Raw genomic sequence first — 13,338 nt, 5'->3', positions numbered from 1 at the left:
TAAATTTATTCCCCATTTGTCTGGAAACTGAAAAAGGTGGGGTCTTAACGTGGCTTTAAGATTTCAAATCTAGGAGTTCCCGTCGTGGCTCAGTGGTTAACGAATCCGGCTAGGAAACATGAGGTTGCAGGTTCGATCCCTGGCCTCACTCAGTGGGTTAAGGATCTGGCATTGCCGTGAGCTGTAGTGTAGGTGGCAGATGTGGCTCGGATCTGGCATTGCCATGGCTCTGGTGTAGACCAGCAGCAACAGCTCGGATTCGACCCCTAGCCTGGGAACCTCCACATGCCATGGGTGAGGCCCTAAAAAGATAAAAGACCAAAAAAAAAAGATTTCAAATCTAGGGAGTTTCTGTTGTGGCTCAGAGGTAACAAACCCAGCAAGTATTCATTGGATTGTAGATTTGATCCCTGGCCTAACTCAGGGATGTGGTGTTGTTGCAGTGAGCTGTGGTGTAGGTGGAAGACACGGCTTGGATCCTGAGTTGCTGTGGCTGTGGTGTAGGCCGGCAGCTGCAGCTGATTCGACCCCGAGCCTGGGAACTTCCATACACTTTGGTGAGGCCCTAAAAAGACCAAAAAAAAAAAAAAAAAAGAAAAAAAAAGAAATTTCAAATCTAAGTGGCCGCAAGAAAAATTAATGCTGGTTCCTGAAACAAGTCAGAATAGGAACGCGCTTTTCCAACCAAGAAGAAGTCAGTGGGTGTGGAGAAAAGAGAGATGACGAGCTGGAGTTTAGAGCCATCGTTCACCATGGCAAGTGGAAGTGTCGAGAAAGCATATGGAGTACTGTGCTTTGAAACAAAGCTAGGGCTATGTAGAAATAGTTATTTTTCTTTTTTTTTTTAATTTTTATTTTTGCCATTTCTTTGGGCCGTTCCCACGGCATATGGAGGTTCCCAGGCTAGGGGTCCAATCTAGAGCTGTAGCCACCAGTCTACGCCAGAGCCACAGCAACACGGGACCCCAGCCGAGTCTGCAACCTACACCACAGCACATGGCAACGCCGGATCCTTCATCCACTGAGCAAGGCCCGAGATCGAACCCCCAACCTCATCGTTCCTAGTCGGATTCATTAACCACTGCACCACAACGGGAAGTCCAGAAATAGTTATTTTTCATCTTCTAAAATGAATAAAGCTAAAAAGAGAATGGGGTGGGTTTTTTTTTTTTTTTTTTTTTTTGGAAGAAGAGATACATAAAGAAGAAAAACTTCACAAATGACTGTTGGACTGCTGAGTAATGCTCACTTTTAGGGCAAAAAGACGAATGTGCTTCAAAAACCTCTTAGGAAAATACATCACCAGGAGTAGCTTGGCTACAAAAGCCGTGTGCAGAGATTTTTAGAAGGCACCCGGGATTCAACCTCATGCTTTATTCTGCCGTCTGATGACACTGGTTAGAGTAATGGAACTTGGAATCAGAAGAATGGTAATTCCAGCTGCTGGAGTTTTTAAGGCAGCCGTCCAACTTAAATGCAGTGGTGATGCTGAATTTATGGAACATTTAATGAGCGAAAATATCCTATTTATGGTACACCTGACTTCCAACTGCCTATTCTGGAGGCTTCACTTAGTATATTGCTCTAATACTCCAAGCTGTTTTTCTTGTATCCATATTTATACATTTCTTTCTTCTTTCAACCCATAAATTAATTATTAATTCACCAACTGCCCTTGTAGTCCCAGCTTCAGAATGGCTCTTTTTCAAATTAATTATAACAATGTTAACTGTATATGTTTTTAAAGTCATGCTTAGCTTCTTTGTATTTCATAACAAATTGTAAATTTCTTAGCCGAATGTAATTATGTTCCATGATTATTTTTGATGGAATAGGAAGATACTGTTAACCTTCTGAGTCTCTAAACATACCCTTCCATCAAATAGATTTTATGACTCAAAACAATGCCCCATACTTTTAAACTTAAAAATATGTATAGGATGACATATACAAGTAAAATAAGCATGACATTTTCTACCTTTTAGATACCATTTTTTTTTAGTTTTAAGCTAAAGCATATACTTGACTGCCATTAAAAAACCCCTTTTTTTTGCAATGCTGTGTATTTTCAGCATTGAGATAATTAAATTTTAATATAACTGAAGCAAGAAAAAAATGCCTACCATGACAAGCAGTGTAAAAAATACATTTTTAGAAATTCATTTTATGAGACGCGCAGGTTTGAGAGTGGTTGTCATAGGGAAAAGAACTTTTGTAGCTCCGTCAGTGAATCTAGGGATAATGGATTATACTCATACCTTTTATATTTTTCTAAAAAATGGCTTTCCAAAGTTCATTTTAAATGAAGGAGCAACAGTAATTTGATTCAAAGAACAATAAATCACCAGATGATACAGTGTTAAAAATTTAATGTGCACTATTAGTTCCCTTCATTGATCCCCGATGCTACCGGCATTCCAAGTAATTATAAAGCAGGTGCATGGATAACAAAATCCAGTTAATAGATCCGAGGATGCTAATCTCGACTTTTATTTGATCGAAGAAAATAGACTGTAGTGCTTTAAATTGCTCTTCTCATTTTCATTAAGGGACGTATTTAATGAATATTTTTCCTTTGGTTTTGAGGGAAGTACAAATCTTCATTAGACTTCCCACTTTAAATTAGTTTCTCCATTTTTTTTTTTTGTAGCTCCTCACATTATTATAAAACTATGAAAAACTAATTGCCTTTGCACCTGGACGAGACTTTTTAGAATGCTGCGTTCCATGTATTTACTTTCCTTCTCTCTGCCTTCCAAACCCTCAGTGGCTTCCCACTGCCCTGGGAACAGAGATGGGCGCTCCTGAAACTTGAAGTCCTCCCTAGGCTGCTTTCTTTGTTTCCTCCAGAATTTATCTACCATCATGTCCGGGTCTCACTGGTCCTCTGAAGTCAAACTCATCTCTTAAACATGTCAGAAGCACCCCTTTCTGTGCTCCCTCTCCTCTGTTCCTCTCCACTTAAGCCTAGGGAGCTATTAACCCAAACTCCTCAATAAACCATTCCCTCCTCCTCTGCCATTCTTTTTGTCTCTCTGGGATGGCTGGGATTTCTTTTTCATCTTTAAACCTGCTTCACGGATTGCACTCTGCTAACCCTCTGCAAGGGTCAGACTGTGTGACTGTTTGTAGTCCCAGATCTAAATATGGTACCTAGACGTGCTCAAGAAACAAAAGCTTATGTCATGCGACAGTCTGAAGTAAAACATCTCTCTTGAAGCAAATTCTGACATTTTTGCAATGCTGAGTTTGGCAGATGAATATTTTCCTATTTACTAATAGAATGGATGAAGAATTTTTTTTTCTGTTCAGTTGCTTACTATAGCATAACCTGAATTTTAGATGAATACATTTCCTAAGAATTAAAATGAGCTATGCATGATGTTCTCCAAAGCATTTATGAAAGAATTAATTTCACAGAATTGTAGAATATTTAAATTAAAAAGACTATAGGACTAACACAGCTCAAATTTGTTTATGAATAATAAAACTAAGAGTAAGAGCAGTTAAGCAATAGAAAAATCATGGCTAAGATTTAGGTCACCTGGATAGAAAAATGGCCAAAGTAAAGAAGAATAAATCAACCAAATACTAAAAACAAACTTTTGATAAGATTAAGGTGGTGAAAGAGAGCATAACTGAAAGACACTGACCTTCATTTATTTACATTCATCTTCCTAATCTTCTTAGGTACAGAAATAATACAGGCCCTGAAAAATTTAAGACCAAATAAACAGCAAGTCCTTCTGCCAACATTATATAGAGACAAGTTCGATAACCTTAAGCTAAACAAATAAATTTGCAGTAACAATCCAAAGTGTCAGTGTAAAGTAGTTTTGCCTTCATTTGCAATCACAGCTATTTGCTTTGTTTTTCTTTTATTAGATACTTAATACGACCTGATCCCTTGGCCTACCTACCAAACAATGAGCCCAGTCGAAAAAACAGCATCTGCAACACCACTGGCCAAGACTCTCGGGAGGAAACTCAGCTTTGATAAAAAGAAAATGAGACTTATTTTTTCCTACAAGGATCTTGCTTGAAACAACCCTAAATCCTAGAAAAACAAAAGTGTTGCTGGCATGAAAATAAACTAGATTGGAACATATCCCGTTCTTTCACATTTAAAAAATTCTGTTCTCCTAGAAGTATAGATTATTTTGAAATTTAAAGTACTGCTTCTTGGTACTCTTCCTATTAATATCTGAGAGACCTCAATGGAATGCTTCTGAAAACGTAAATTAAGACATAACATTTAAACCTAATGCTGAATTGTTTAACAGTAATGCAAACCATACGAAGCCAGTTTTTTAACAGTTTGAAGGTTTTACTGAAAGGAAACTAGAAATCCAACTATATTTGGTGCATCACAAAGGAAGTAGAAGATGTTACTCCTCTTAAAATTAAATGTGTCGTAATATATTCTTTAAATTTGCCATTTTTTAAAATGAGCTAATTATAAATGCTTAGTCCTCTCTACACAGAGATTAACAAAAAAGTTGTGTGCTGGACTTTTATGTAAGAATCATAGTTTGCTTTAGAATAGACATCTTTAAGTCATTTTCACCTTTTTCTTGCTTTCTCATATGATATCATATTATTTTAGAATTTGAGCTGCTCATGGAGTGTTTTATTACTCTGAGTAAACCAAAACAAACACAAAAGAAAAATCAAATACATGAACTTTTCCCAACTTTAGATGTGACATACACGGCATACCAAGAAAAGTGTACTAAAGCCGATATATGTCTTGTTCTCCTGCGAGAGTGCCTAACATAAAGTACTTCACCACATTTGTCAGCTTAAATGTAATCCAAGAATTGAAACGTTCACTGAAATAGTCACGATTTCATTAGACTCTTGAGCTTTAACATTTTTGTATGTCTACATAGTGTATTTCATTAGAAAGATGACATTAAAAGAAACAAAATTATACTTTTTTATAGACGAAATTTCAAAACATTATTAGTCCTCCTCCTTTATGCACTTGATATGGAAAGAATCACATACCAAAAATCAGTATATTAAAAGTTTTGATCTAATTTTGGAAAATTATCTATAGGAACTATATTGTAACACTATGAGGGAAAAGTATAAAATGAAAATAGGTAGTTTTTGCCATTTACATTTACTGTAAAGCATACAGAATTTGACAAGAATAGAGAAAAGTCAACCTTTGATGACACTAATGCTTTTACCTGTATTGCATTCCTCCCCTTCAGAAACAAGCAGAAAAGCACAGATCACACTTTGCCAGGCAGTTGAAATGTGTGTTGTTACTCCCATAAAAGAGACACTGAGAAATTTAAAAAGATGTTTTCCTCTAATTTTGTATTTTTTTATTTCTGAACTTCACATTGATTTTTAATTCAACAGATGATAGGATAGATAAGATTAGAAAGAGACCATTTATGCTCTCTTTTCACAAAGAAGCAGATAAATTGAAAGAAAAATAGAATAATTAAAAAAAATACAACCTAATATTCCCCAAATAAATCTATGGAAATAAAAATATAAAACGTAAAATGGGAAATTATAAACTATAGCCATTGTATAATTTGGCTTTGAAAATATGAAATGCCTATTTGTCGTTGCTGTTTTTGTTTAGTGTTTCACGTTACTCTCATTTTAGAATAAGAAGAACGCTAAGAATTTCTTCTAAAACAAGGAGCACCTATAGTTAATTTTTTTTTTAGCCAGACAAGGAAGTAGAATATGTAACACATTACTTAAAATCCGGAGCTTACCTGAAGACAAAGATTGTATGCATATGTAAGTGTGTATGTTACAAAACACAGGTGAAGTATATCTGACAAACATATTCACATGTAAATTATTCAAACTAAAGGCAGAATTTAATATATGTAATGGAGAACAATAATAAATTTAATGAACTTGTTTCATATTTGCTCATATTCCAGTCAAATGTTTCCTTGAGTTGCCATTTATTTCCTCCACTGCAGTTACGTTTAGGGATAAATGTAAGAATTTATGAATCTTCTGTTTCCCCTCAAGATCTCAAATTGAGTATTTTTGCATTATGACAGTTGTCAAGACTAGGATTTTAAGCTAGGACTGACTATATTTACTATGAAACTAAAAATTTTGTTTCATAAATTTTACAATAATTATTTTTGATTATGAATGTTAGGCCAAATTTAATACTTGACACAATTCATATCAGCTTGCTATAATAATGATCATTTATTAGTCTTTCTGTTATTTAAAGAATAAAAACATACTTATAAAAGCCTTTTAACAAAGTTGCCTTTTTAATATACTTGCACATGGAAATAAAATATGAAGTCAACAATAGTTCTTGTAACCCTATAGGGTTTGGTTCTGTTTATTGTCTCTGTACCATTTTGCTACCAGTTCTATTGAATTGCTTTAAAATAAATAATAAAATTATTTCTGATGATGAAAACTCTTGATGTATTTTTTCCAAAACTCTGGTTGTTTGGACAAATTATATTTTGCAACTACACAATCCACTTGTCAAAACCAGTGTAATCATGAAAATGATCTCATAGGAAAAGGTAGCCATAAACAAGCTGCTGTTGAATAACTTCTCAACATAATACCTTCTGGATGACAAGGTGGCAGGAAACGGGCAGCCAGGAAGGAAAGCATGGAAAAGGGAAGGAAGGGGAATTGAACAAAGGGCATGGGGTAGAGTAGAGGGAAAGGAAGCAAGAGAGAATAAAAGGAAAGAAGAGACCAATGTTGGTGTCAGAAGAGAACTGTTTTGAACAAAACAGAGACTAATGTCTCAACACACTAATTTGAAGGCCAGAAGGCAATGGTTAGAGAAAAGAAAAATCATTTTAAATGCAAAGATAGACTTTTGTTCTCAAGAAAATGGAGTAGAAGCATTTCTCCCTCTTCTTTGGCTAAGTACAGCAAAAAAAAAAACAAAAAACAAAAACAAAAACAACCCTCTAATATGAAATGGATCAGGACCCTGTGAGGCCTTCCACAAGCATAGACACCCTTACCCCGCTCCCCTTGTCCCAGGAAAGCAGTCAAGCAAGACAAAACAATAATAGTTTAGCCATAAAACAGAGTCGAAGACTTTCTCCTCAAGGGTTGTAGACACTATTCTGAGCTACATCCTTGAGTGGCTTTGCAGTTACTGCCTGCTGATCACTAGTACACAGACCCCAGACTCACTGGAGCCAGAAAACTAATAACGGATTGCTGAAATACCATTCCATTCCCTCACCACCCCCCAATGAAAAAGATGTGCATGAGCTGATCACATGATCCCCTCCCTCACCTTGCCTTTAAACACCTTCCTGGAAAGCCACTGAATTTAGGTCTTTCAAACTTCAGTTGCCCTGCTGTCCCTGCTTGGCACTTTGCAATGATTGATACCCTTTCCAGCACTACAGCCTGGTGTCAGTAGTTTGGCTTTGCCGAGCGTAGGGCGAGTCGATCTAAGTCTGGCTGAGGAAGAGATATGATCTGTCAAAGCAGCATGAGAAGACTGAAAGGTGAAGGGAAGGAGGAAGACGGACCTGGGAACCGGGGCTTGAAGAGCAGCATGGTGCTGGGTCCCCTGAGTTCTCTTTTTGCCTCCTCTGGAGCTTGCTCTGGATATTGAGAAACGGGGATGAACACAGACAAAATGACCAAGGAAAGCCTGCTCCATTCTTCCAACGGACTGACTGTGCAGCATGGGCAGCACCCACGGTCCCAGTCTCCTGCAGCCTCAGTGGCTTCTTCAGAGAACACATGGTGGCCAACACACCCAGGGCCAGGCGCTCCCCTCAACACCCTCAGAGGGTTGCTTGGTCAAATGCCTCCACTGAGACCTTTCCCCTTGAGGACCCTGGAGGTCTCCAGCCAGGGGGGACCACAGTGACTTCTTTGCAGAGCCACAGAGTACCGTCCTAAAAGTGTGGATTTCAGTCCTGGGGTCTCTTGGTGGAATGCTCTAATGAGAGAGGGCTAAGGCCCCGAAATAGTGTCTGCTCGTTACACCTGCTGCGGCTACCATCTTTTCAAATTCTCTTTGCTTATTACCATCCAATCTCTCATTGCTCCAAAGCTCTGCTACAGCTAATATTTCTCCACATTTAACTTTCTCTGTCCAAATACTGTATGTTTTTCTTCCCCAGAATGGACCCTGGCTGAGACATAATATATAAATCAGCAGTTCTCCATCTGAATAAACCTGAGATAAGGGTGATGTCACGTTCCAAGGACTATAATCTGAAGGACAGATTTAGGGAAAACTAAACAAATTAATAAGTACCTGCTGGGAAATTTTTAACACAGACCGTACTTATTCTGTGAATAATGAACTTTTACTTCATTTTGATCGTCTCTGATCTTTTTATAGGACTGAGCTCCAGTCTTATTTGGAGGGACAGGTCAACTTTAATTATGTTAGAGCGATCTAAGATTACAGGAAACAGTTCTTAAAAACCAGTTATATGGCTTATAAATAAGCCTATGTTGTGTATAATAGAATTTTACTTTATTGCTTCTATCTAAAAACATTTTAATAGGGACAAAATAATGATGTGTTTTCCTAAGCATAAGTAATAGCAGAAATCTAAGAAACTGCACTAGGATTTCCCATCGTGGCTCAGTGGTTAACGAATCTGACTAGAAACCATGAGGTTGCAGGTTCGATCTCTGGCCTTGCTCAGTGGATTAAGGATTCAGGGTTGCCCTGAGCTGTGGTGTATGTAGGTCACAGACGCAGCTCAGATCCCACGTTGCTGTGGCTGTGGTGTAGGCTGGTGGCTACAGCTCCAATTGGACCCCTAACCTGGGAAGCTCCATATGCCATGGGTTTGGCCCTAAAAAAGATAAAAAGACAAAACAAAACAAAAAAACCTGCACTAGAATTTAGTCACACTTCAAAGAAATATATAGTATACAGAGGGCTATATTTCCCCCTTTTCTATTAGATGAAAAATATATTTCTTTTCATGTGCTACCAGGCTAGATAATTTTGCAGTTGAAAGTGAAATCCAATTCCAAAAGGAAACATCCCTGAATTTACAGACGGCCATTTCCTGACCTGTATATTATTAATAAGTATGTTAATACCTATATAGAATAAGAAGGCTTGAGCAGGCCTTGGAATTCTCTTAACTTACAGAAGACACAGCCTATGAGACTCTCTTATTACTAGGCCTGAGGTAAGTATGGACGTTGAGGCTTGGAAATATAATTATTGGAATAATATAAATATCCAAATCATTGAAGTAATATAAATATAATGGAAATATTTTTCCCTTTAATTAATAATTCAAACTCAGACAAAAATATTGAGAAAACACTACTTGGAAAATACTTCAATTTTAGGTGTTTGAGCCAACTAAGGTGCCAATGATTTGATTCTGAACGTAGACTATTTCATGATCACTTTTTAGTAAAAACGAATGGACTTTTAAGGTTTTGGCAAAAAGTCTGCTGGGAAGCAACTACACAATGACTAGCATGTTCACTGGAAAACGTGTTGCTAAAAATAATTCAGTGCTGTGCTGGATGAGTAGGAGAAAACGTCCTGATAAAAGGGCAGAAAGGAGACCCCGCCGTGATGACCAAGCAGAACCCGGCCAACTGCCCCTCCCCCCACGTCCGGTTGGTGAACCTGCCCGTTCTCACTCCGGTCCGCCAGCGCGACCCGGAAGCGCTGGCCCGCAAGATTCTCACTCGGGTCCGCCAGCGCGACCCGGAAGTGCTGGCCCGCAAGAGCCGCGGGGGCCCCTCCTGGGCTCAGACTCCGCAGAGCGCCTCCCGGAGCCGGCGGGTGGGAGCCCGAGTCTCCAGCTCTCCGGGCTCGCGTGGCTCCTCGCGGGAAAAGAGGGGGTCCCCTGCGGGCACAGGGCCGTCGCCGGAGGGGGTCTGCTGCCGGCGCAGGGCTGCTGGGCGGCTGCCCCAACACGTCCGGAGGCCCCGCGAGATTCCAGCCGTCGCAGCCCCTGGAGCCACCGGAGCGGAGGCAAGGCCGCCCAGGGCCGGGAGCCTCGAACCGAGTGAGGCGGCGCCGCCCGACGGTGTTCGGGGTCCCCCTTCGTGAGCAGCATTCCTGACGCCGGTGACTGAACCCCGACCGGACTCAGTGGCGCGACGGGCCACCTCGCAGGAAGGCGGCCGGACAAGGTAAGGCCCGGGGCCAACCCCCGTCGGGTCCTGCCGGGCGGGCGGGCGGAAGAGGGCACCGATCACCGCCGCTCCCGTGGGCAGCTGTGCCTGACCGAGCAGCAGCCCCCGTGCTCCGGATGGGAAGCAGAGGAACCGCTTGCTCGGGTGGAGCCCCCGCAGGTGGAGCCCACTGAAGGCGCTGCTTGCGCGGCTCCCGGCGAGGGGCTCCCGGGAGCGGGGGCGCGATAACCTCGGAGTGTGTGTGAGGCCGAAGGGCGGCCTGATTCGCTTGCACGTCAGGGTCCAGCTTGTGGCTCCACGTCTCAGGGGCTGCGGAGTCCGAGGGGGTCCTGCCCTGCACTTCCGTGGTGACCTCATTCGGCTTCTGGCTGAAGCGGACGCTGGCTGGCGGTTCTCTTCCCGCCCTGCGAGTCCAGTCCGTGTTCGGGCTGATACGAACCAGCCAGGGGCTGAGAGGCACCTAAACTCCCGAGAGGGGGGCGGGCAGGCGGACATCTGAATGGCCACCTTCTGAGAAGGGGGCGTCCTCCCTTGTTTTGTCGGGACACCGGCACGGGGCGGCCACATGGGGTGGGACCTAACCCCGAAGCCCACGAGCCAGAGACCGCTTGCTCCCGCCATTTGGGCCATTAATTCCTCCGAGGAGATCGTCTAACCTGACCTCGCCCCTGGGCCTCCAGGAACTCCCGGCCCAGATTCTAAACCAGCCGTAGGACTGCCCATTTTGTCAGTTCACGGAGGCCCAGGATCTGAGTCAGGGAGACAAGACCGTCATGCCCTGCTCCGTTCAGGGTATAGGGAGGATTGGGTATGAGGCCCCCTGTCCTTTGTCCAAACATTAGAACTTGTCTGAGAGTGCCTTCCCCAGAACTTGTCTGAGAGTGCCTTCCCCAGACCCGGGGCCAGTGACACGTGCAGCAAAGCAGCTGCTCTCCCCGGCCATAGAGGGAGCTGAGTGGCAGCTGTCTTGCTTACAGGAATGGCCGAGGCAACGCTACTGGGGATCCCACCCATGAAGTCAGAGGTCTCATAACATCAGGCCACAGACAAGATCCACAGAAAGACGCCGTGGGTTCGCCCAAGTCTAAACCCATGGTGCTAGACTGTGCGATCAAAGATTTCAAAAAGGGATTTTCTGAAGATTAAGGTGTAAACTAACCTGATCTTTCATCATTTCCTTTGCTATTACCTCAAATAGAGCTGTGGGGGCAAGGGAACCAGACCTCTAGATGTTAAGACCACCCAGAGTTGGTCCCAGGCCTCGGGGGGAGAAGGCGTTCCTAACTATTCATCCAACTTAGGCCAAGTGTTTGGCCTCGGAGCCTGGGCATGTCAGTTTTGCTTCTTGCTGTTTGCTTTCACCCTGGTTGGAGAAATCGACGGCTGGTTCATCCAATTTGCCTGTTAACTGTGGCTTAGAAACGTCCCTAATATTAATAGAGGGCATGTCAGAGCGAGCCTCTTAGGATCCGAAAACCCAGGGCAGGGCCTGTACGCCTGGGTTTTCTTCGCCTCTGTCCAGAGACAGGCAGCGGGCAGGGACGGCGGGAAGAGCGGCTGCGCTGGGAAAGATGGTTCACTCCAGGCAGCCTGAGGTCGGATGGGACGTTTGACCACTAATGCCCAGCTGCTCCCTCTAAGAGAGGGGATGCCCTCACATAACCACGAAGGGACAATAGGCCCTGGATGCTGATCTTTTCTCTTTTTCGGATGGGAGCCACCTCCTCAAGCCTGGTGCATGGCTCAATAGCAACTCCTCTGATGTGTGCCTTGATGAACTGCAAAAATTTTGGCCCTGAGACTCTGAAAAAGAAACGTTTAATTTTGTTTTGCACAAAAGCCTGGCCACTATATAACCTGTCAGATGGAGAGCGATGGCCATCTGAAGGCTCTCTAGCTGATAATACTCTTCTCCAGCGAGACCTATTTGGTAGATGAGACGGGGAATGGTCAGAGGTGCCTCGTGTCAGATCTTTACAGTGAGGGGAGACGCTACACCGAGGAAGGCTTGCGGACTTTCTCAGTACGTTATGCCAACCCCCTCAGGACCTAGGCGCCCACCACATCCTGGCCCAGCTGGGTCAGACCCTCCAGAAGCGAATCGGCCTTCTCCAACACTGCCCAAGGCGCCTCCTCTTCCCACTCCAGTACCAAAGTTATATCCCTCTCGACTCCCTTTACAGGAAGCGGCAAATGGAGAATGGGGACCAAATACAGGTCCATATGCCTACTTCACTTCAGGACTTAGGGCGAATAAAAACAGATATGGGAAAATTTGCTGATGACCCAGATATATCGAGGTCTTTCAGGGTCTCATGCAGTCCTTTGAGTTAGCCTGGGAGGATGTCATGTTATTATGAAAGCAGACATTGACTATAAGTGAAAAAAAAAAAAACGAAACAACAAAAAACATAAATCTTCAAAACTGCTCAAAGCTGGGGAAGATGAGTGGAATGATGCTATAAATGCCAGAGGCAAATTAGAAGAGATAGAGCAAGATTCCCCCACCCAGTGTCAGGCAGTTCCTATGAGCAATCCCAGTTGGTCTGCTGATGAGGAGATAAGCACAATTGGCATAGAAATCATTTTATTACTTGTATAGTTGAGGGATTAAAAGCCTCATGAGTAAAGCCGGTTAAAAACTTTAAAAACTATCAGTGGTTTACTAGGGGAACCAGAGAGTCCATCCGCTTTCTTAGAAAGACTCAGAAAAGCATTGAGAAACCATACACCAAGGAACCCAGAAAAAATGCAGGGCCGAATAATTCTTACGGATAAATTCATAGCTCAACTGGTGCCAGATTTATGGAGAGAGCTCCAAAAATTGGCTTTTGGCCCTGGTCAGGACCTGGAGCTCCTCCTCAGAACAGCAACTCAAGTATGTTATAATCGGGGCCAGGAAGAGGGAAAGGCGAACAAGAGGAGAGGCAGAGAAAGGCTGAGGCTCTAGTTATGGTGCTACAGGGAGTCAACCTGGGAGCTTCCAAGGCAAAAGGACTAGGGCAGAGACCTATGCCTGCAGCCTGTCTCCTCTGTGGAAAAGAGGGATCCTTTAAGTGGGAATGCCCTTAGACTCGGCTGTGCCCATATGTTGGGGAGTTCACTGGAAGAGGGACTGCCCCTGAAGACGAAGGTCTCTGGGGTGGACCCCTCAGGCCCAGGATTAAGACTGACGGGACATTTCCATCATGGCTCCTGTCCTTATCACCA

At 42.9% G+C, this 13,338-nt stretch overlaps 1 protein-coding gene across 19 annotated transcripts in view; it reads left to right on the top strand.

Annotated features, from left to right (window-relative positions):
- Positions 1-6,427, top strand: part of KCNT2 (potassium sodium-activated channel subfamily T member 2) — a 339,487-nt gene extending 333,060 nt beyond the window's left edge. For 7 of the 19 annotated variants that reach the window (XM_021081854.1, XM_021081864.1, XM_021081863.1 and 4 more), the window contains one exon: positions 3,886-6,427. In XM_021081854.1, coding sequence (XP_020937513.1) covers positions 3,886-3,997 — 112 coding nt within the window. In that variant the 3' untranslated portion in view covers positions 3,998-6,427. The remainder of the gene's footprint in view (positions 1-3,885) is intronic. The other 12 variants (XR_002341192.1, XM_021081857.1, XM_021081869.1 and 9 more) reach the window with 5 other exon arrangements.
- Positions 6,428-13,338: the final 6,911 nt, after the last annotated feature.

This window comes from Sus scrofa, unplaced genomic scaffold, assembly GCF_000003025.6.
Source record: "Sus scrofa isolate TJ Tabasco breed Duroc unplaced genomic scaffold, Sscrofa11.1 Contig2471, whole genome shotgun sequence".
Lineage (NCBI taxonomy): Eukaryota > Metazoa > Chordata > Mammalia > Artiodactyla > Suidae > Sus > Sus scrofa.
Note: the sequence above shows the minus strand (reverse complement) of the source record. Positions and strands in the feature narration are given on the sequence as shown.